This window comes from Linepithema humile, chromosome 4 (genome assembly GCF_040581485.1).
Source record: "Linepithema humile isolate Giens D197 chromosome 4, Lhum_UNIL_v1.0, whole genome shotgun sequence".
Classification (NCBI taxonomy): Eukaryota; Metazoa; Arthropoda; class Insecta; order Hymenoptera; family Formicidae; genus Linepithema; species Linepithema humile.
The window spans coordinates 30,715,964-30,739,703 of NC_090131.1; the positions used below are offsets into that span (position 1 = coordinate 30,715,964).

General features: G+C 29.2%; 4 protein-coding genes across 6 annotated transcripts; all 4 read left to right on the top strand.

Moving 5' to 3' along the window:
* Window positions 1-7,137: 7,137 nt before the first annotated feature.
* On the top strand, window positions 7,138-10,903 carry LOC136999625 (KIF-binding protein-like). The gene is made up of 2 exons (XM_067354008.1): window positions 7,138-7,381; window positions 7,456-10,903. The coding sequence occupies exons 1-2, from the start codon at window positions 7,306-7,308 to the stop codon at window positions 9,036-9,038; spliced, it is 1,659 nt and encodes a 552-aa protein (XP_067210109.1). The 5' UTR covers window positions 7,138-7,305; the 3' UTR covers window positions 9,039-10,903.
* A 159-nt stretch (window positions 10,904-11,062) lies between these two features.
* On the top strand, window positions 11,063-14,654 carry LOC105677286 (KIF-binding protein-like). 2 transcript variants are annotated; one of them, XM_012375816.2, is made up of 3 exons: window positions 11,064-12,310; window positions 12,385-13,899; window positions 14,472-14,654. In XM_012375816.2, exons 1-3 carry the CDS (start codon window positions 12,235-12,237, stop codon window positions 14,483-14,485), a joined length of 1,605 nt encoding a protein of 534 aa, XP_012231239.2. In that variant the 5' UTR covers window positions 11,064-12,234; the 3' UTR covers window positions 14,486-14,654. The 2 variants fall into 2 exon arrangements, with proteins under 2 accessions (XP_012231237.2, XP_012231239.2); XM_012375814.2 differs by lacking the exon at window positions 14,472-14,654 and having other exon boundaries at window positions 11,063-12,310; window positions 12,385-14,448.
* A 135-nt stretch (window positions 14,655-14,789) lies between these two features.
* Window positions 14,790-19,431, top strand: LOC136999622 (KIF-binding protein-like). Its single transcript, XM_067354004.1, has 2 exons — window positions 14,790-15,839; window positions 15,914-19,431. Exons 1-2 carry the CDS (start codon window positions 15,764-15,766, stop codon window positions 17,551-17,553), a joined length of 1,716 nt encoding a protein of 571 aa, XP_067210105.1. The 5' UTR covers window positions 14,790-15,763; the 3' UTR covers window positions 17,554-19,431.
* Window positions 19,432-20,568: 1,137 nt separating this feature from the next.
* LOC136999624 (KIF-binding protein-like) lies at window positions 20,569-23,708 on the top strand. 2 transcript variants are annotated; one of them, XM_067354007.1, is made up of 3 exons: window positions 20,569-21,364; window positions 21,439-22,953; window positions 23,526-23,708. In XM_067354007.1, exons 1-3 carry the CDS (start codon window positions 21,289-21,291, stop codon window positions 23,537-23,539), a joined length of 1,605 nt encoding a protein of 534 aa, XP_067210108.1. In that variant the 5' UTR covers window positions 20,569-21,288; the 3' UTR covers window positions 23,540-23,708. The 2 variants fall into 2 exon arrangements, with proteins under 2 accessions (XP_067210108.1, XP_067210107.1); XM_067354006.1 differs by lacking the exon at window positions 23,526-23,708 and having other exon boundaries at window positions 21,439-23,518.
* The last annotated feature ends 32 nt before the right edge of the window (window positions 23,709-23,740 follow it).

Here is a 23,740-nt window from a genome sequence, read left to right on the forward strand (position 1 = left end):
TATCTATCCTTGTCTGTACGAAATTGGTCAATGCGTTTGCGCGAATGAATAACCGCTTAAGTTGAAAGTAGAAAGATTTAAAATAGGTGGAAGGCATTTAAAAATTTGATTATAACAATTTATTCTTTAAGTTATATTATAATATAATTGCAATATACACTCACCCGAAAAAAAAGCGGTACACTGAAAATGTGGGAAAAATTCATCAAATTTCAACTGACGATAACTTCGTAAATAATAAAGATAGAAAGTTCTATAAAATATGGAAATGAAGCTAAAAATCTCTACTTTAAGAATCAATTTATTTCAATGTTGCAAAATAAATTTATTGAAAATGGCGGATGACAAAGCGCGAGCATGCAAAATTGAAAAATAATGGTTCGAGTTTGCGACGGTGCACGGTATAAACAAAAAATTGTAGCTTATTGGGATCAAAAGCGTACAAAAGTACAGAGTCTCCTCTTTAAAATGCTTTTTTATGCATCTCGATACGATGATTTTTCGCCGAGAGATTCGCATTTGAAGAAAAAGGCAGATTCTTACTTCAAATGCGAATCTCTCAGCGAAAAATCATCGTATCGAGATGCATAAAAAAGCATTTTAAAGAGGAGACTCTGTACTTTCGTACGCTTTTGATCCCAATAAGCTACAATTTTTTGTTTATACCGTGCACCGTTGCAAACTCGAACCATTATTTTTCAATCAATTGTTTTGCATCCGAAGGAGATGTCTGCAGATCTTTTGTGATTTCTCCGCCCTGACTTTTTGTTTATGCTCGACCGCACATTGCGAGAAGAGTGCTTGATTTCTCTTGATCTTTTTCTTTCGAGACGCGTTACTTATTCGTACGACTTCGTCAAAGTAAACAATAATTAATCTTTTCGCATTGAAATTATTGGTCAATTATGGCGACGATAAGTCCTGAAAAAGCTGCTCAAGTTGTAGCGTTAATTGAAGATGGGAGAAGTCGAAGGTACGTTGCTGAGGCACTTGATTTATCAGTGTCAACCGTGCAACGTGCTTATGCTAGGTACTTGGAGACTAATTCTGTCCAAAGAAGACCTGGTTCGGGACGTCCTCGTTGTACGAATGAAAACGATGACCGATTTATTGTTTTAAATTCATTAAGAGACAGACATCGAACGGCTGTTCAAATTCGAAACAATTTAAGAGATGTCCGCGAATGTAATGTATCCGTTGACACTATTCGAAACAGATTAGCGGAACACGGTCTTTTTCCGCGCAGGCCAGCAAATGTACCTTCGCTTATGCGTCGCCATCGCGTAACTCGACTCAATTTTGCTGTCGAGCATGCAGGCTGGACATATGCAGAATGGAGTACCGTTCTTTTTAGCGACGAATCTCGTTTTTGTCTGTATTCTTCAGACGGACGAGAACGAGTATACCGTCGCGTTGGAGAACGATTTGCAGACTGTACTGTAAGTGAGAGGCCTAGAAGTAAGAATCTGCCTTTTTCTTCAAATGCGAATCTCTCGGCGAAAAATCATCGTATCGAGATGCATAAAAAAGCATTTTAAAGAGGAGACTCTGTACTTTCGTACGCTTTTGATCCCAATAAGCTACAATTTTTTGTTTATACCGTGCACCGTCGCAAACTCGAACCATTATTTTTCAATTTTGCATGCTCGCGCTTTGTCATCCGCCATTTTCAATAAATTTATTTTGCAACATTGAAATAAATTGATTCTTAAAGTAGAGATTTTTAGCTTCATTTCCATATTTTATAGAACTTTCTATCTTTATTATTTACGAAGTTATCGTCAGTTGAAATTTGATGAATTTTTCCCACATTTTCAGTGTACCGCTTTTTTTTCGGGTGAGTGTATTATAAATTATATATAATAATATGTAGTAATATGTAATAATAGTCTTGCAAAATAAAATAAAAATAATGATGCACATAACCAAAAACAAATACTGTAATGAACAATAATTATATACAGGATGTACAGGATGAACTAAAATAAGATAACAAACTTTGAGGAGCGAGACCAAACATGAAAAAAAATTTGACATTAACATATGTCTGTCAAACCCACTGTTAATAATATAAAATATATATTATTAATAAAAAATAAAAAAATAATATTTATTATTATGTATTATTCTCGCTCCTCTAAAGTTTGTTATCTTATTTTAATTATATCTTGTATATATAGTAACTAGTACAATAAAAATTATTATAATAAATAATAAAAAAAATATTTAAAAACTTCATTGATGTTTAAATAGTATTAGTTTTGTATACTTTTTTATGATTATTTCTTTAGACTTGATTATATTGGAAGGCTTGTCATAGATAAGCTTGTTTAGTTTGTCATCACACATTAACATAATCGACGCATGCGTATTGCAATAAAATGTACAGACAAGGATAGATAGATGTTGAGGACAACGGCAAGTCAGCTATGCCCCTTCCAGTATATATGTTCTAAGGGTGTTTACGATAATTCAAGTTCGAGTTAGTTTCACTAGGACCGAAAAATGAGATAGACATAACCATCTAAAACCTTTATGATTCATGACAACTCGACGCTGTCTTGTATTGCTTGAGTTAAATTCATTGAATTTGTTGAGTTTATTGAGCAAATTTTATTGTAATAGAAAAATGTCAACTACAAATCAGTCTATAAAAGAAACAAATAATTTTGGTATGTATGTTGGTATACCTCTTTAATAAATTAATATAATAATATAATTAATATAATAATAATATAATATAATATAATAACATATAATATAATATAATAATATAAGATAATAATAATATAAATATAATATAATAATATAATAATAATATAATTAATAATAATAAATAACATTTTTCTATTACAATAAAATTTGCTCAATAAATTCAATGAATTTAACTCAAGCAATACAAGACCAAGATCTATAGAGAGAAGGTTACCTCAGGAAAACCGGTTGTTGGCGAGGGACGATGAAGTAAGGGGGGAGCTAGAAACAGCTTGATGGCGAAGGGCGATGAAGGAAGGGGAGAGCATGATGATCATTGAGTAAAAAGAAACAGGAGGGAGCGTTTGGTCTTAAAAGTGCGGACGGAAGTGACTATATAAAGTAGTCGCTCAAGATGGCCGCTCAAGGGCGCCAATATTGAATGACTTGTTATGTTTAATTAGGAAATAATATACAATTAAAAGAAAATAATTATAATATGCAACAATAATACCAAATTTTAATGGCGTTTTTTATTGAGATTGCACTCATGCAGTATTTCCATAAGAGCAATGTTAAAATCTAAAATCTAAATTTATATTAAATCCTTCGTCCTTACAAAAATTTATCCATGCATTTCTTTGATCCGGATTTTTCGGAAACCTGTTTGTGAATGAAAATTATTTAGTAATTATTGTGAATCTACAATTTCACAATACTATACATATGATTATAATCTCCAAAATAAAAATCTTATTATTGTTGATAATACTAACCGATAAAACGTTATTCCATGATTTCGAGCTGCTGCTGTTATGCTACAAGCTCTACAGTATACTATTTTGATCGTTTATTTCCATACACTGTTGCATAAAAGATTATACACTGCATATTAATGCGTACGGCGTACGGTATGCCGCTTGCCGCTATGCTCGAGCATTCCCTCTCACTTTCAAAAAGTGGTCGCTTAAGATGGCTGCCATGACGTACATCCGTCCGCGGATTTGCCTAGTCCTGCTAGTATATGCTCTCTCCTGTATCTTTTTACTCAATGATGATGATCTCATCGACAAACAGTAGCTGTCTGAGATAGCTTCTGTTTGCCGATGAGATCATCATTGCCCCTCTTGCCGCTCGCCCCGCTCAGCATTTGCCCCTCTTGCCGCACGTCTCTCTTTACGCGTGAGGTAAAGGCGGGAGCACAGACTTTTGCATAAAGCATAATGCATAAGCATAAGGAAATTGATTGGTCTATATATAAGCATAAGCAAATGCATAAGGAAACGGACCAATCAATTTCCTTATGCTTATGCGTTATGCTTTATGTAAAAGCTTGTGCTCTCGGCTTAACCTTCTCTCTATAGATCTTGATACAAGACAGCGTCGAGTTGTCATAAATCATAAAGGTTCTAGATGATTATGGGCGGTATTCATAGTCCGTTCTTATATTTAAAATCGTCTTAAGCACGGACTTATATTCGCTCTCTTCGTCACACATAGATTGTGTCTGACGAAGAGAACGAATATAAGTTCGTGCTTAAGACGATCTTGAATATAAGAACGGACTATGAATACCGCCCTATGTCTATGGTGTTTACGATAATTCAAGTTCGAGTTAGTTTCACTAGGACCGAAAAATGAGATAGACATAACCATTTAGAACCTTTATGATTTATGACAACTCGACGCTGTCTTGTATTGCTTGAGTTAAATTAATTGAATTTGTTGAGTTTATAGAGCAAATTTTATTGTAATAAAAAAATGTCAACTGCAAATCAGTCTATGAAAGAAACAAATAATGTTGGTATGTATGTTGGTATACCTCTTTAATAGATATAATTATATATATATGTATATAATTATATTTATTAAACTCAACAAATTCAATGAATTTAACTCAAGCAATACAAGACAGCGTCGAGTTGTCATGAATCATAAAGGTTCTAGATGGTTATGTATATCTCATTTTTCGGTCTTAGTGAAACTAACTCGAACTTGAATTATCGTAAACACCCTATCTCATTTTTCGGTCTTATAGCGTTTTCGAATAAACGGGGTTTGAACGATCTAGGGTTGATCAATCACTATTTTACTATAAATGCAAGTCTTTCATTGGTGGAGAGGTTGCAATGACGTCATTAACCAATCTTGGGTCGTTCAAATCCTGTATAATCGAAAACGCTATTAGTGAAACTAATAGCGTTTTCGATTATACAGGATTTGAACGACCCAGGGTTGGTTAATGACGTCATTGCAACCTCTCCACCAATGAAAGACTTGCATTTATAGTAAAATAGTGATTGATCAACCCTGGGTCGTTCAAATCCTGTATAATCGAAAACGCTATAACTCGAACTTGAATTATCGTAAACACCCATTATTTCGTGATCCATGTTCGATTATCACCGATGTAACAATAAATTTCGAATTTCCGTGCGCCAGAAAAAATTAGAATAAAATTGGCATTAAAAAACACAAAATACAAATTGTAAACGTGCTTTTTCATTAAATAAATTAGTTGGAATATGCTGTCTATTTTTAATTTATGTTTATGTAATAATAATATATTTATTATACAGGGTGTCTCAAAGTTCATGGCCCAACCGTCGTGTACAGATAGAGCGGGTCAAACTGAATCAGTAAGTCCTTTACCACTTTGCGAAATTTTCAATAATTAATTAAAAAATAATTAATAAAGATCCGCCAATTCGCGCAAGTATTCCCCGAGCGCCGAGCGCGCGGCGAGTAAGACCCACCCAGCGTAGCATAATACAAAGCGCGGCAGAGCGGTGGGAGGGACGCTCTCTTGACTAGCTATGGACACGCGCTTGTATTATGCTATGCTGGGTGGGTCCTACTCGCCGCGCGCTCGGCGCTCGGGGAATACTTGTGCGGATTGGTGGAACTTTATTAATCATTTTCTAATTAATTATTGAAAATTTCGCAAAGTGGTAAAGGACTTACTTATTCAGTTTGACCCCCTCTATCTGTACACGACGGTTGGGCCGCGAACTTTGGGACACCCTGTATACAGGGTGTCTGACAATTGCTGAATCACATCTCGTGTGTAAATAGAACGGGTTAAACTGAGTAGAAAAGTCTTCTACCGTTTTGCGATTTTCGCAATAATTAATGAGAAATTAATTAAAGAAGATCGGCCAATTTCCGCGAGTTTAAGCGCGCAGCGAGAAGAGACAGCCCACTGTTACGTGGTTGCTAGGACGTAAGGATCTAGCGTTCAGCACCACTCGTATGGTAACTCAAGCGTGCGGGGGGGACTGCTTTCCGCCATATTGATGTAGCGATTCTCACACAGAGATTCTGTGTCTGTGACATGGTTACACTCGTGTAGTGGTGCCACTAGACATAACGAGTGACAAGCATAAAGAGATTAGGCAATTTTATTATTGTTGTATTATAAATTTTATAAAATATTTTAACTTTTATTACTCTGAGGCTCTGCATACAGTAGACAAAATATTAGAAATAGCAATAAACATTTAATATTAAAAAGAGAAATTATTTTACATCTAACAAAAGAATAAAATATATTAATTAGTTCCAATTCTTATTTCTTAATTTATGCATTAATTTTTTCTATTCTTATTATTTTTAAAATAAATAATTCCAATTTCTTATTTCTAATATTTAATAATTATTTTTATTTCTATTTCCTATTTTGTTTATTGTGCGCAGGATCTGGCTTTCATTTCTCACATATACGCAAATAGTGAGTTCTATGTGTGGTGATTACTAAACGAATATGGCAATTCCCCCCGCCGCAAACGTGCTTCACCGGTACAGCTTGTGCACCGTCCCTCTATTCCTTATAGCGTTTTCGATTATACAGGATTTGAACGACCCAGGGTTGGTTAATGACGTCATTGCAACCTCTCCACCAATGAAAGACTTGCATTTATAGTAAAATAGTGATTGATCAACCCTGGGTCGTTCAAATCCTGTATAATCGAAAACGCTATTAGTCCGTGGCTCCTCCCAACGCTTTATCGCGTTCCTAGTAACCAAATAACAGTGGACTGTACCGCCACGGGTCTCTTCTCGCTGTGCACTTAAATTCGCGCGAATTGGCCGATATTTTTTAACTAATTCCTCATTAATTATTGCGAAAATCGCAAAATGGTAGAAGACTTTTTTACTCGGTTTAACCCGCTCTACCTACACCCAAGAGGTGATTCAGCAATTATCGGACACCCTGTATATGTAGAAACAACAGAAACAGAATGTTATCTTGTGAGAATATTTTAATAACAGATTAAGAATGAAAACATATAAAATGATCCAAATATGCCGATTAGAACTGCGTTATTAAATTTTGTTATCGATGTTAATTACTCTTTATCGATATATATTTGTATGTTTATCGATAATTGTATAGCGTAGCCAATCAGATTTATTGTCTCACTCCTCGTATTTTGGAATTCGTGTTCAATTCTTCACCTATTATTTTTCTCATGATTTAACCCATTTTTACATCAATCAGAATTTTTACCAATTCATTCTTCGTGACATGTTGAATAAATTTACCACGTGTACAATAATAATAATTTTCTGAGTAATTGATAAGGGAGCACATCGCGATATTAAATAAAAATGTCGGAAATGTCAGAAATTCTAAAGCTAGCTGATTTATATTTATCGAAACAAAGGATCATTTCTGGTAATAATTGTAAGTAAAAATCTGTTTAAAATACTTTTGTATAATGTTCATAAAATAATCTTTTAATATTTATCTATGTTTAGCTGAGGAATTAACTGAAAAAATCATGCTGAATATTGATGAAAAATTTCGAGAAATGTTGAAATCGTCATATAAAATCTTTAGTTTTTCATTAAATAAAATAGGAAAATTTCAAAAAAAAGAAAACAAGATATTTACAACACTAGAAAACAAAATACTTAAGATGATTGAACCAATGACCAACAAAACAGATATAGAATTTGATAATATTGTAACTTTTGCATTAACTTTATTAAATTTTGGTATAATACACATGAAAATAGAAGAAAATATGAAAAAAAATACAGACACCCTACTTGCAAAAGCAGAGAAATTCTTCCTAGCATGTCTAAGTGTGTTAAAAGGCAAAGAGCTAGATAGTAAAACTATTTTGATAGTTATGAGAGCATATAATAGCATTTCAATTATTTGTTCAAAACAACATAGATTAGAAGAACGTTCTAAATTTTTACTTGGTGCTGTCAACACGTATTTTAAATACACAAAAAATGAATATCCTACTCCAATTTATGTTGGAATAACACTTGGCTTTGAACAAGATGCAAAAAAATTGAATCCTAAGACGTTTTTGGACTTTCTTTACATAAAAATATTAAAAGAGTTATCAATAGAGTATACACGTAATCCAGACAACAAACATGAATTTGTTAACTGTATGCATAATTTATTGAACAATCTAATAAAGGAAGAGTCTATATGTCAATATTATAAGGATTGGGCTATGACTGCAGCTGACTTATCTTTATATTTTATACACCACAATCGCTTTACTGAAGCTAGACATTATATTGCCGCTGCATACTGTATGCTTAAGAAAGCTAATGTGGAAACATTGACAGAGATGACAGAGACAACAATAAATGACAGAGATTCAAATTTACTATTGAATATATTTTGTACAAAGAATCAATATCACAATGCGAAACTTGCTAAATTATGCGGACAATATGGAGTTCAGCTTTTGCATGCATCAAAAGAAAAATTATTACCAAATAAAGGAAATCAATCTTGTGAAGTTGATAACTTAGAATGTTCCAATTCTACAAAATCGGAAGAAAAATTAGCACAATGTTTAATATTTACTGATTTGGAAGAAGAGCTAAAAGATGAGATTTCATTTACTCAGATCTCTGATAAATATTTGTCAAATTTAAGTGATATTAAAATAGTTTTTGAAAAGGTTATAGCATGGTTTGAAATAGCAATAAATTATTTTACTATGGAGAAGGACGCGACAATTCATGGAGCAATTATATTATATATATCCAGAGCATACAAATATTTTGCAGGCTTTGAGCAAGACAAAGGTAAACGGATGATAATATATATGAAGCAAATAGCACTTTTATTTGAAACAGTTGAAAAATTACCACATGAAAAATTTTTACATAATACCAAAATATTTATGTGGCTTGAATTGGGTATTACTTATTCAGTACTTTTCAACATATTGGGTGATGATATAACAATATCTGATGTAAAAACAGATTGGGAACTATTATCGAAAATAGAAATCTGTAAGCTCAATAGCATGACTTGTTTTCAATCATATTTAGCTGTACCTAAAGTTCACGGTTATTTTTAATATTATGGTTTATTTTTGTGCACAAGTATAATGGAAATGAAAATTTTTATTAATTCTATATGACAATGCTAGAGATGTATATAATATGACTATCTTCCAGTGTAATATTTATAGTATTCATAAAACTTAATGGAAATTTATTTAGATAAAAAAACAATGTTTGTACTTTATAAAATGTAAACTCAATGTAGATAGTAAATGAAAGATGTTTTAATAAATAAATATTTTAATGGGATGCATTAATTAAAAATTTTTTTTATAAAAAAAAACGTTAAATTAATGTTAATGATATTGTAATTGTTCGTATAGTAAAAATTTATTTAATGTTTTATATGAAATAAGAGAAATAGATTGTTTTAAAATTTCAAAAATCTTTAACTTATTTTTGTATAGTCATTACATTTTTAAATGCCAATAACAAATGCTTAAATTTTCTTTCTATAAAATTTTAATATTTTTCTATGTAATATCTACTTATTGTACATAGTTTGATTTTATTTCAACAGATTTTTTTATGTGAAAAGATATTTTCCGATAGAAAATGCGTCGATTCATATAAATACTGATAATTAAATTTTGGTACTCACATAAAATATTATAAAACGACAAATCAAAACATAAAAAGTAATCCAAAAAAATCATTGGAAAATTATACGAATGTTCTTTTTCTATCTGTTTCTACTTTTTTTTAGAGAAGAAAGGAATAAACTTCTTTTACTGTAAATACTGTCTAAATACAATAAACATTATGACAAATAGAAAGAATATTACTTTTGATAAATATAATATTACAATAATTGTATATATAAAGGAGTATAAGGTCCATCTAAAATTTTAAAACTATACCCCAGTACTGTTAGAAACTGCATCCATAAAAAATTTATAAACTACTGTCCTTATAATAAAACAGTAAGAAATAAAAATAATAAAAGCATGATTTCTATAATTGTTTCTTTTTTACTTCTATATATTATTCTTTTCACTCTTTTCCTTTTTTTCAAACAAACATAAATTAAATGATACAAAAATAATCTCGTGTAAAGATAACGATGTTTTAATACAACTACTTACTGGAAATTTGAAAGCAACCGCCTCGACATTTTTCGAGGGTGCGCAGAGCTCGGCTTAGTTTCCGCCACGATGTAAGAATATAAGGTGGTTGCACGGCAACAAATTTTTGTGATTTTCCTGTCATTATTCCACATTGAACCGCTAGGTGGCTACGTGTTGAGGGACTTGAAATATATATATACATATACAGGGTGATTCAAAATAACCTGATGTCCTTGCAATGCCATATTCTTGAGCGAATTCTGAGACGATTTTTCCTTTTACAAAATTTTGTCTGAAGCTTAGTTTTCGAGTTATAATTGAAAATAATTTGCTACTTACGAGTCCGATACAACGGACAGGCAGGGATGGGCAATGCGTCATGAGACGATAGTAAACACTTGACAGTCTCATTATACGTTGTGCGTCCTTGCCTGCCCGTTGTACCGAACTCGTAAGTTGCTACCTATTTTCGATTATAACTCAAAAACTAAGCTTCGGACAAAATTTTGTAAAAGGAAAAATCGTCTCAGAATTCGCTCAAGAATATGGCATTGCAAGGACAAGTTATTTTGAATCACCCTGTATATACATATATAGAAATTTTATTAAAATTTTATTGTCCTGCGGAACTTAATTATAAATATTCATTTTCTTAAAGAAACTTAATTTTCTATAAAGACTGGAATACATTATTAATTATTTTTTCTGTAAATTTAACTAAGAATAATTTGTTATAAAAAAATAAAAAAATATTTTGTCAGTAATATATATTTTTATACACAATGTTAAAAGTTTTATTTAAAAAAATTTGTATTATTTAGGACTATAATTATACAGGGTGTCTGGCAATAATCGCCCCACCGGTCATATGCAAGTAGAGGAGGTCAAATCGAGTAGAAAAGTCCTTTACCATTTTTTAATTTTCATAATAAGTACTGAGTAATTAACGAAAAAAGATCGGCGAATCCGCGCGAGTAAAGCGCACGCGGTGAGAAGGACGTCCCACTGCTACGCGATCACTAGGACACAAGGATCTAGTGTTACGCGCCGCTCGTATGTTGCCATTGTCATTTGTAGAGCGCTCCTCTCAACGCTTCATCGCGCGCCTAGTGATCGCATAGCAGTGGGATGTCCTTCTCGCTGCGCGCGCTTTACTTGCACGGATTCACCAATCTTTTTTCGTTAATTACTTAGTACTTATTACAAAAATCAAAAAATGGTAAAGGACTGTTCTACTCGATTTGACCTCCTCTATCTGTATATGACCGGTGGGGCGATTATTGCCAGACACCCTGTATATAGATGTGCTTTAGAGATTCATCAACTATCCTTTTCTATCCACATTTATCCATATCTTCTAATCTTTTTTACTTGGAATCTTGCATCAACGCGACATCTTGTGTGACATGCCTTAACTATGACATCTTGATCACAGATTTTTTGATAGAATACAATGGTCGTGAAACCACCTTATATTCTTACACCGTGGTTTCAGCTATTTGTGTGCGACATGAATGTTAGTGGATTATTTTTGAGATCGATTGTTATCAATCTTATTTCGTAATTCATCTTCGATCAACATCAATGGAAACATGAACTACGAATTTCCGTGCGCTAAGAAAAATTAAAATGAAATTAACATATAACAAAAACTATATGCAAAATGCAAACGCGCCTTTTTATTAAATAATTTAAGAAGAATATGCTGTCTTTTTTTTAATGTATGTTCATGAAATTTGTTTATTATATATTTGTGGAAACAACAGAAACAGAATGTTACCTTGTGAGAATATTTTAATAACAGATTAAGAATGATAACATTTAAAATGATCCAAATATGCCGATTAGAACTGCGTTATTAAATTTTGTTATCGATGTTAATTACTCTTTATCGATATATATTTGTATGTCTATCGATAATTGTATAGCGTAGCCAATCAGATTTATTGTCTCACTCCTCGTATTTTGGAATTCGTGTTCAATTCTTCACCTATTATTTTTCTCATGATTTAACCCATTTTTACATCAATCAGAATTTTTACCAAATCATTCTTCGTGACATGTTGAATAAATTCACCACGTGTACAATAATAATAATTTTCTGAGTAATTGATAAGGGAGCACATCGCGATATTAAATAAAAATGTCGGAAATGTCGGAAATTCTAAAGCTAGCTGATTTATATTTATCGAAACAAAGGATCATTTCTGGTAATAATTGTAAGTAAAAATCTGTTTAAAATACTTTTGTATAATGTTCATAAAATAATCTTTTAATATTTATCTATGTTTAGCTGAGGAATTAACTGAAAAAATCATGCTAAATATTGATGAAAAATTTCGAGAAATGTTGAAAACATCATTTCAAATACTTAGTTTTTCATTAAATAAAATAGGAAAATTTCAAAAAAAAGAAAACAAGATATTTACAACACTAGAAAGCAAAATACTTAAGATGATTAAACCAATGACCAACAAAACAGATATAGAATTTGATAACATTGTAGCTTTTGCATTAACTTTATTAAATTTTGGTATAATAAGCATGAAAATAGAAAAAAAAAGGGAACAAAATACATGCAGCCTATATACAGAAGCAGAGAAATTCTTCCTAGCATGTCTAGGTGTGTTAGAAGGCAAAGAGCTAGATAGTAAAGCTATTTTGATAGTTATGAACGCATATAATGAAATTTCATTCATTTCGTTACAACAACAAAAATTAGAAAAACATTTTAAATTTTTACTTCGTGCTCTCAACACGTATGTTAAATACACAAAAAATGAATATTCTACTCCTATTGATGTTGCAATTACGCTTGGCATTGGAAAAGATGCAAAAGAATTGGATACTAAAATGGCTTTAGACAATTTTTACATAGAAACATTAAAAACGTTATCAACAGAGTATATCTATAATCCAGACAACATGGTTGAATTTGTTAACTGTATGCATAATTTATTGAACAATCTAATAAAGGAAGAGTCTATACGTCAATATTATAAGGATTGGGCTATGACTGCAGCTGACTTATCTCTATATTTTATACACCACAATCGCTTTACTGAAGCTAGACATTATATTGCCACTGCATACTGTATGCTTAAGAAAGCTAATGTGGAAACATTGAAGAAGATGACAGAGACAACAATAAATGACAAGGATTCAAATTTACTATCGAATACGTTGTGTACAGAGTATCCATATGAGTATGCGAAAATTGCTAAATTATGCGGACAATATGGAATTCAGCTTTTGCATGCGTCAAAAGAAAAATTGTTACCAAGTAAAGAAAATCAGTCTTGTCAAGTTGATAACTTAGAATGTTCCAATTCTACAAAATCCGAAGAAAAATCAGCACAATGTTTAATATTTACTGATTTGGAAGAAGAGCTAAAAGATGAGATTTCATTTACTCAGATCTCTGATAAATATTTGTCAAATTTAAGTGATATTAAAACAGTTTTTGAAAAGGTTATAGCATGGTTTGAAATAGCAATAAAATATTTTACTATGGAGAAGGACGCGACAATTCATGGAGCAATTATATTATATATATCCAGAGCATACAAATGTTTTGCAGGCTTTGAGCAAGACAAAGATAAACGGATGATAATATATAAGAAGCAAATAGCACTTTTATTTGAAACAGTTCAAAAATTACCACATGAAACATTTTTATATAATACCAAAACATTTATGTGGCTTGAATTGGGTATTACTTATTTAGTACTTTTCAACATATTGGGTGATGATATAACAATATCTGATGTAAAAACAGATCGGGAACTATTATCGAAAATAGAAATCTGTAAGTACAATAGCATGACTTGTTTTCAATCATATTTAGATGTACCTAAAGTTCATGGTTATTTTTAATGTGGTTTATTTTTGTGCACAAGTATAATGGAAATGAAAATTTTTATTAATTCTATATGACAATGCTAGAGATGTATATAATATGACTATCTTCTAGTGTAATATTTATAGTATTCATAAAATTTAATGGAAACTTATTTAGATAACAAAACAATGTTTGTACTTTATAAAATGTATACTCAATATAGATAGTAAATGAAAGATGTTTTAATAAATAAATATTTTATTGAGATGCAATAATTGGAAATTTTTTTTATAAAAAAAAAACGTTAAATTAATGTTAATGATATTGTAATTGTTGGTATAGTAAAAATTTATTTAGTGTTTTATATAAAATAAGAGAAATAGATTGTTTTAAAATTTCAAAAATCTTTAACTCATTTTTGTATAGTCATTACATTTTTAAATGCCAATAACAAATGCTTAAATTTTCTTTCTATAAAATTTTAATATTTTTCTATGTAATATCTACTTATTGTACATAGTTTGATTCTATTTTAACAGGTTTTTTTATGTGAAAAGATATTTTCCGATAGAAAATGCGTCGATTCATATAAATACTGATAATTAAATTTTGGTACTCACATAAAATATTATAAAACGACAAATCAATACGTAATAAGTAATCCAAAAAAATCATTGGAAAATTATACGAATGTTCTTTTTTTTCTGCTTCTACTTTTTTTTAGAGAAAAAAGGAATAAACTTTTTTTACTGTATATATATATATATAAATACTGTCTAAATACAATAAAGCATTATGACAAATAGAAAGAATATTACTTTTGATAAATATAATATTACAATAATTGTATAAAGGAGTTTAAGGTCCATCTAAAATTTTAAAACTATACCCCAGTATTATTAGAACTGTAGCTATAAAAAATTTATAAACTATTGTCCTTTATAATAAAATAGTAAGAAATAAAAATAATAAAAGCATGATTTCTATAATTGTTTCTTTTTTACTTTTATATATTATTCTCTCTTTTCACTCCCTTCCTTTTTTTCAAACAAACATAAATTAAAAGATACAAAAATAATCTCGTGTAAAGATAACGATGTTTTAATACAACTAGTTACTGGAAATTCGAAAGCAACCGCCTCGACATTTTTCGAGGGATGATTAGCGCAGAGCTCGGCTTAGTTTCCGCTATTTGCGTGCGACATGAATGTTAGTGGATTATTTTTGAGATCGATTGTTATCAATATTATTTCGTAATCCATCTTCGATCAACATCAGTGGAACCATGAACTACGAACTTCCGCGTGCGCTAGGAAAAATTAAAATGAAATTAACATATACAAAAACTAAATGCAAAATGCAAACGCGTCTTTTCATTAAATAATTTAAGAAGAATATGCTGTCTATTTTCAATGTATGTTCATGTAATTTGTTTATTATATATTTGTAGAAACAACAGAAACAGAATGTTATCTTGTGAGAATATTTTAATAACAGATGAAGAATGAAAACATTTAAAATGATCCAAATATGCCGATTAGATCTGAGTTATTAAATTTTGATATCGACCTTTATCATTCTTTATCGATATATATTTGTATGTCTATCGATAATTGTATAGCCAATCAGATTTATTGTCTCACTTCTCGTATTTTGGAATTCGTGTTCAATTCTTCACGTATTATTTTTCTCATGATTTAACCCATTTTTACATCAATCAGAATTCCTTCCAATTCATTCTTCATGACACGTTGAATAAATTCGCCACGTGTACAATAATAATAATTTTGTGAGTTATTGATAAGAAAGCACATCCCGATATTAAACAAAAATGTCTGAAATGTTGGAAATTCTAAAGCTAGCTGATTTATATTTATCGAAACAGAGGAGCATATCTGGTAATAATTGTAAGTAAAAATCTGTTTAAAATACTTTTCTATAAAATTCATAAAATAATCTTTTAATATTTATTTATGTTTAGCTGAGGAATTATCCGAAAAAATCATGCTGAATATTGATGAAAAATTTCGAGAAATGTTGAAAACATCATTTCAAATACTTAGTTTTTCATTAAATAAAATAGGAAAATTTCCAAAAAAAGAAAACAAGATATTTACAACACTAGAAAGCAAAATACTTAAGATGATTAAACCAATGACCAACAAAACAGATATAGAATTTGATAACATTGTAGCTTTTGCATTAACTTTATTAAATTTTGGTATAATACACATGAAAATAGAAGGAAATATGAAAAAAAATACAGACACCCTACTTGCAAATAGCATGAAAATAGAAAATAAAATGGAACAAAATACATGCAGCCTATATACAAATGCAAAGAAATTCTTCCTAGCATGTCTAGGTGTGTTAGAAGGCAAAGAGCTAGATAGTAAAGCTATTTTGATAATTATGAAAGCATATAATAAAATTTCATTTATTTTGTTAGAAGAACTAAAAGTAGAAGAAAATAAGGATTTTTTATTTCATGCTCTCAACACGTATGTTAAATACACAAAAAATGAATATTCTACTCCTATTGATGTTGCAATTACACTTGGCATTGGAGAAGATGTAAAAGAATTGGATACTAAAATGGTTTTAGACAATTTTTACATAGAAATATTAAAAATGCTATCAATACAGTATATCTATAATCTAGACAACATGGATGAATTTGTTAACTGTATGCATAATTTATTGAACAATCTAATAAAGGAAGAGTCTATACGTCAATGTTATGAGGATTGGGCTATGACTGCAGCTGACTTATCTCTATATTTTATACACCACAATCGCTTTACTGAAGCTAGACATTATATTGCCGCTGCTTACTGTATGCTTAAGAAAGCTAATGTGGAAACATTAAAGAAGATGACAGAGACAACAATAAATGACAGAGATTCAAATTTACTATCGAATACGTTGTGTACAGAGTATTATCCATATGAATATGCGAAAATTGCTAAATTATGCGGACAATATGGAATTCAGCTTTTGCATGCGTCAAAAGAAAAATTATTACCAAGTAAAGAAAATCAATCTTGTGAAGTTGATAATTTAGAATGTTTCAATTCTACAAAATCGGAAGAAAAATTAGCACAATATTTAATATTTACTGATTTGGAAGAAGAGCTAAAAGATAAGATTTCATTTACTCAGATCTCTGATAAATATTTGTCAAATTTAAGTGATATTAAAATAGTTTTTGAAAAGGTTATAGCATGGTTTGAAATAGCAATAAATTATTTTACTATGGAGAAGGACGCGACAATTCATGGAGCAATTATATTATATATGTCCAGAGCATACAAATATTTTGCAGGCTTTGAGCAAGACAAAGGTAAACGGATGATAATATATATGAAGCAAATAGCACTTTTATTTGAAACAGTTGAAAAATTACCACATGAAAAATTTTTATATAATACCAAAACATTTATGTGGCTTGAATTGGGTATTACTTATTCAGTACTTTTCAACATATTGGGTGATGATATAACAATATCTGATGTAAAAACAGATCGGGAACTATTATCGAAAATAGAAATCTTTAAGCTCAATAGCATGACTTGTTTTCAATCATATTTAGCTGTACCTAAAGTTCATGGTTATTTTTAATATTATGGTTTATTTTTGTGCACAAATATAATGGAAATGAAAATTTTTATTAATTCTATATGACAATGCTAGAGATGTATATAATATGACTATCTTCCAGTGTAATATTTATAGTATTCATAAAACTTAATGGAAATTTATTTAGATAAAAAAACAATGTTTATGCTTTATAAAATGTAAACTCAATGTAGATAGTAAATGAAAGATGTTTTAATAAATAAATATTTTAATGGGATGCATTAATTAAAAATTTTTTTTATAAAAAAAAACGTTAAATTAATGTTAATGATATTGTAATTGTTCGTATAGTAAAAATTTATTTAATGTTTTATATGAAATAAGAGAAATAGATTGTTTTAAAATTTCAAAGATTTTTAACTCATTTTTGTACAGTCAATACATTTTTAAATGTCAGTAACAAATGCTTAAATTTTTTTTCTATGAAATTTTAATATTTCTCTATGTTATATCTACTGTTTGTACATAGTTTGATTTTATTTCAACATGTTTTTTTTATGTGAAAAGATATTTTCCGATAGAAAATGCGTCGATTCATATAAGTACTGATAATTAAATGTTGGTACTTACATAAAATATTATAAAACGACAAATCAAAACGTAATGTGTAATCCAAAAAAATTATTGGAAAATTATACGAATGTTCTTTTTTTTCTGCTTTTACTTTTTTTTAAAGAAGAAAGGAATATATACTTTTTTTACTGTAAATACTGTCTAAATACAATAAAGCATTATGCCAGATAGAAAGAATATTACTTTCGATAAATATAATATTACAATAATTGTATATATAAAGGAGTATAAGGTCCATCTAAAATTTTAAAACTATACCCCAGTATTATTAGAATTGTATCTATAAAAAATTTATAAACTATTGTCCTTTATAATAAAATAGTAAGAAATAAAAATAATAAAAGCATGATTTCTATAATTGTTTCTTTTTTACTTTTATATATTATTCTTTTCACTCCCTTCCTTTTTTTCAAACAAATATAAATTAAAAGATACAAAAATAATCTCGTGTAAAGATAAAACGATGTTTTAACACAACTAGTTACTGGAAATTCGAAAGCAACCGCCTCGACATTTTTCGAGGAATGCTTAGCGCAGAGCTCGGCTTAGTTTCCGCTATTTGCGTGCGACATGAATGTTAGTGGATTATTTTTGAGATCGATTGTTATCAATATTATTTCGTAATCCATCTTCGATCAACATCAATGGAACCATGAACTACGAACTTCCGTGCGCTAGGAAAGATTAAAATGAAATTAACATATAACAAAAACTAAATGCAAAATGCAAACGCGTCTTTTCATTAAATAATTCAAGAAAAATATGCTGTCCTTTTTTAATGTATGTTCATGTAATTTGTTTATTATTTATTTGTAGAAACAACAGAAACAGAATGTTACCTTGTGAGAATATTTTAATCAAAAAAAGCTATCCTATATACTTCTTACAAAAAAATATGATATCAGGAAATGGCACCAAGTGGGACTAAAGAACTATGAAAAAACTTGTATACTATTTCTATAAAACTCTTCTATAAAACTCTTGTACATAAAAAGCTGTCGTATATATAATTAATTATATTATATATTATATTTTATCTTATTTTACATATATTATACTATATATATTATATATATTATTAGATAAACTATATATATTATAAAAAAATAAAAAAAATATTAAAAAAATAAAAATATTTAATAAAAAACGCAAAAAAATTTGGCGCTGCTACAGTAAACTACATGTTAATTTCATTACTTTGAGGTGTAGCAGCGCCAAGTTTTTTTGCATTTTTTAATAAATATTTTTATTTTTTAAATATTTCTTTTTATTTTTTTATAATATATATAGTATATCTAATAATATATATAGTATATATAGTATAATATATGTAAAATAAGATAAAATATAGTATATAATATAATTAATTATATGACAGCTTTATGTACAAGAGTTTTATAGAAGAGTTTTATAGAAATAGTATACAAGTTTTTTCATAGTTCCTTAGTCCCACTTGGTGCCATTTCCTGATATCATATTTTTTTGTAAGAAGTATATAGGATAGCTTTTTTTGAAAATTTTAATATATATGACAGGTTTTTTTGAAAGGTTTAATATATACGACAATTTTTTTGAAAAGTAAAACAATACTGTTTTGTTTTAGTTGTTACAAGAACGTGTACTTTGCGCCTTTTTTTTACCTTTTTTTAAAAAAGGTAATTTTTTGATAGATATCATTTCTTTTTTTTTAATAATATATATACGACAGTTTTTTTTATTTAATATATACAACAATTTTTTTGAAAGGTAAAACACTGTTTAGTTTTGATTGTAATAAAATTGACTGGAAATTATAAATATTGTTGGAATTAACTTAGAACAGAAATATTAAACTTTGAGTTATTTAATTTTATTTATTTTAGACAAATCATACACTAAAGTCTCTAAACAATTGTCACATAAGGCATAGTGATAATTGGTATGATTGTATAAATTTTAATTTTATCATACTTTCTGTCAAAAAAGCACATGATTCGAGACTTTAGTGTATGACTTGTCCAAAATAAATAAAATTAAATATCAAAGTTTAATATTTCTTTTCTATGTATACTAAATTAGTTCTAACAATATTTATCATTTCCAGTCAATTTCATACTGTTCTATCTGTCCACTAACCACAGAATACTTGAGAGTGTTGTCAACATGTCTTGCTACACTTCTGCACTTTAAGATCGAAAAAAATTTTTTTCATAAATAATACTATTATTTTGATATACACTATCTTTATTCGTCTCCACAACACGTTATGTATACATTTTACTACCGATATTAATTATATCAACGTTAATTAATAACATCAAAGCTGCGAGCTGACAGGTCTGAGCGCCGCCATATTAGAAATCTGAGTTGAGTGCGTTCTGATTGGTTGCGTGCTGACGACGCTGACCAATAAGACATGCGTTACATTTCAGCGTGACATCCGAGAAAAATGACGATTTTTTAGATTTCTCGACTTTGGATGCATATATCTTGATTTATAAAGCACACAGAGCAAAAACAAGCATACTTTTCTTATGTAATTTGGGTATGCGCTTTCGATTGAGCCTATTACCAACTTAATCGGCCCAGCCGTTATTGAGATCCGATAATCTCGACTCATCTGAACCTTCCGTCTCGCGTAAAGATACTCCAGGGAGAACAACAGGTCTAAGAAACGTAATAGACATCTAATAGACATCTAATAGACGTCTATAGACGTTTATAGACGTCTATTAGCCGTCAATTAGACCTGTTGTCCTCCCTGGGACACGGTCGGTCTTGCGCTGCGCGTGAACTTGGCGCCAGACACTACCGTGTCTCTTGATAACAGATTAAGAATGAAAACATTTAAAATAATCCAAATATGCCGATTAGATCTGAGTTATTAAATTTTGTTATCGATGTTAATTACTCTTTATCGATATATATTTGTATGTTATCGATATTTGTATGGCGTAGCCAATCAGATTTATTACCTCACTCTTCGTATTTTAGGATTCTTGTTCAATTCACCTATTATTTTTCTCACGGTTTAACCTATTTTTACATCAATCAGAAATCCTTCCAATTCATTCTTCATGACACGTTGAATAAATTCGCCACGTGTACAATAATAATAATTTTGTGAGTTATTGATAAGAGAGCACATCCCGATATTAAACAAAAATGTCTGAAATGTTTGAAATTCTAAAGCTAGTTGATTTATATTTATCGAAACAGAGGAGCATATCTGGTAATAATTGTAAGTAAAAATCTGTTTAAAATACTTTTCTATAAAATTCATAAAATAATCTTTTAATATTTATCTATGTTTAGCCGAGGAATTAACCGAAAGAATAACGCTGAATGTTAGTGAAAATTTTCGAGAAATGTTGAAAACATCATATAAAATACTTAGTTTTTCATTAAATGAAATAGGAAAATTTACAAAAAAAGAAAACAAGATATTTACAACATTAGAAAGCAAAATACTTAAGATGATTAAACCAATGACCAACAAACCAGATACAGAATTTGATAATATTGTAGCTTTTGCATTAACTTTACTTAATTTTGGTATAATATACATGGACAAGGAAGAAAAAATTAAAAAAAATGCAGACACTCTACATGCAAAAGCAGAGAAATTCTTCCTAGCATGTCTAAGTGTGTTAAAAGGCAAACAGCTAGATAGTAAAACTATTTTGACAGTTATGAGAGCATATAATAGCATTTCAATTATTTGTTCAAAACAACAAAGATTAGAAGAACATTGTGAATTTTTACTTGCTGCTCTCAACACGTATCTTAAATACACAAAAAATGAATATCCTACTCCTATTATTGTTGCAATTACACTTGGCCTTGAAGAAGATGCAAAAGAATTGGATACTAAGACGTTTTTGGACCTTCTTTACATAAAAATATTAAGAGAGTTATCAATAGAGTATACACGTAATCCAGACAACAAACATGAATTTGTTAACTGTATGCACAATTTATTGAACAATCTAATAAAGGAAGAGTCTATACGTCAATATTATAAGGATTGGGCTATGACTGCAGCTGACTTATCTTTATATTTTATACACCACAATCGCTTTACTGAAGCTAGACATTATATTGCCGCTGCATACTGTATGCTTAAGAAAGTTAATGTGGAAACATTAACAAAGATAACAGAGACAACAATAAATGACAGAGATTCAAATTTACTATCGAATACATTGTGTACAGAGTATCCATATGAGTATGCGAAAATTGTTAAATTATGCGGACAATATGGAATTCAGCTTTTACATGCGTCAAAAGAAAAATTATTACCAAGTAAAGAAAATCAATCTTGTCAAATTGATAACTTAGAATGTTCTAATTCTACAAAATCCGAAGAAAAATCAGTAGAATGTTTATTATTTACTAATTTGGAAAAAGAGCTAAAAGATGAGATTTTATTTACTCAGATCTCTGATAAATATTTGTCAAATTTAAGTGATATTAAAATAGTTTTTGAAAAGGTTATAGCATGGTTTGAAATAGCAATAAAATATTTTACTATGGAGAAGGACGCGACAATTCATGGAGCAATTATATTATATATATCCAGAGCATACAAATATTTTGCAGGCTTTGAGCAAGACAAAGATAAACGGATGATAATATATAAGAAGCAAATAGCACTTTTATTTGAAACAGTTCAAAAATTACCACATGAAACATTTTTATATAATACCAAAACATTTATGTGGCTTGAATTGGGTATTACTTATTTAGTACTTTTCAACATATTGGGTGATGATATAACAATATCTGATGTAAAAACAGATCGGGAACTATTATCGAAAATAGAAATCTGTAAGTACAATAGCATGACTTGTTTTCAATCATATTTAGATGTACCTAAAGTTCATGGTTATTTTTAATATGGTTTATTTTTGTGCACAAGTATAATGGAAATGAAAATTTTTATTAATTCTATATGACAATGCTAGAGATGTATATAATATGACTATCTTCTAGTGTAATATTTATAGTATTCATAAAATTTAATGGAAACTTATTTAGATAAAAAAACAATGTTTGTACTTTATAAAATGTATACTCAATATAGATAGTAAATGAAAGATGTTTTAATAAATAAATATTTTATTGAGATGCAATAATTGGAAATTTTTTTTATAAAAAAAAAACGTTAAATTAATGTTAATGATATTGTAATTGTTTGTATAGTAAAAATTTATTTAGTGTTTTATATAAAATAAGAGAAATAGATTGTTTTAAAATTTCAAAAATCTTTAACTCATTTTTGTATAGTCATTACATTTTTAAATGCCAATAACAAATGCTTAAATTTTCTTTCTATAAAATTTTAATATTTTTCTATGTAATATCTACTTATTGTACATAGTTTGATTCTATTTTAACAGGTTTTTTTATGTGAAAAGATATTTTCCGATAGAAAATGCGTCGATTCATATAAATACTGATAATTAAATTTTGGTACTCACATAAAATATTATAAAACGACAAATCAATACGTAATAAGTAATCCAAAAAAATCATTGGAAAATTATACGAATGTTCTTTTTTTTCTGCTTCTACTTTTTTTTAGAGAAAAAAGGAATAAACTTTTTTTACTGTA

Excerpts from the sequence above, each read along its gene's own strand:
- LOC136999624 (XM_067354006.1), top strand. The coding sequence starts at position 21,289 with ATGTCTGAAATGTTTGAAATTCTAAAGCTAGTTGATTTATATTTATCG. Across the intron at positions 21,365-21,438 it reads GAGCATATCTGGTAATAATT|CCGAGGAATTAACCGAAAGA; the intron begins GTAAGTAAAAAT and ends ATCTATGTTTAG.
- LOC136999622 (XM_067354004.1), top strand. The coding sequence starts at position 15,764 with ATGTCTGAAATGTTGGAAATTCTAAAGCTAGCTGATTTATATTTATCG. Across the intron at positions 15,840-15,913 it reads GAGCATATCTGGTAATAATT|CTGAGGAATTATCCGAAAAA; the intron begins GTAAGTAAAAAT and ends ATTTATGTTTAG.
- LOC136999625 (XM_067354008.1), top strand. The coding sequence starts at position 7,306 with ATGTCGGAAATGTCAGAAATTCTAAAGCTAGCTGATTTATATTTATCG. Across the intron at positions 7,382-7,455 it reads GATCATTTCTGGTAATAATT|CTGAGGAATTAACTGAAAAA; the intron begins GTAAGTAAAAAT and ends ATCTATGTTTAG.
- LOC105677286 (XM_012375814.2), top strand. The coding sequence starts at position 12,235 with ATGTCGGAAATGTCGGAAATTCTAAAGCTAGCTGATTTATATTTATCG. Across the intron at positions 12,311-12,384 it reads GATCATTTCTGGTAATAATT|CTGAGGAATTAACTGAAAAA; the intron begins GTAAGTAAAAAT and ends ATCTATGTTTAG.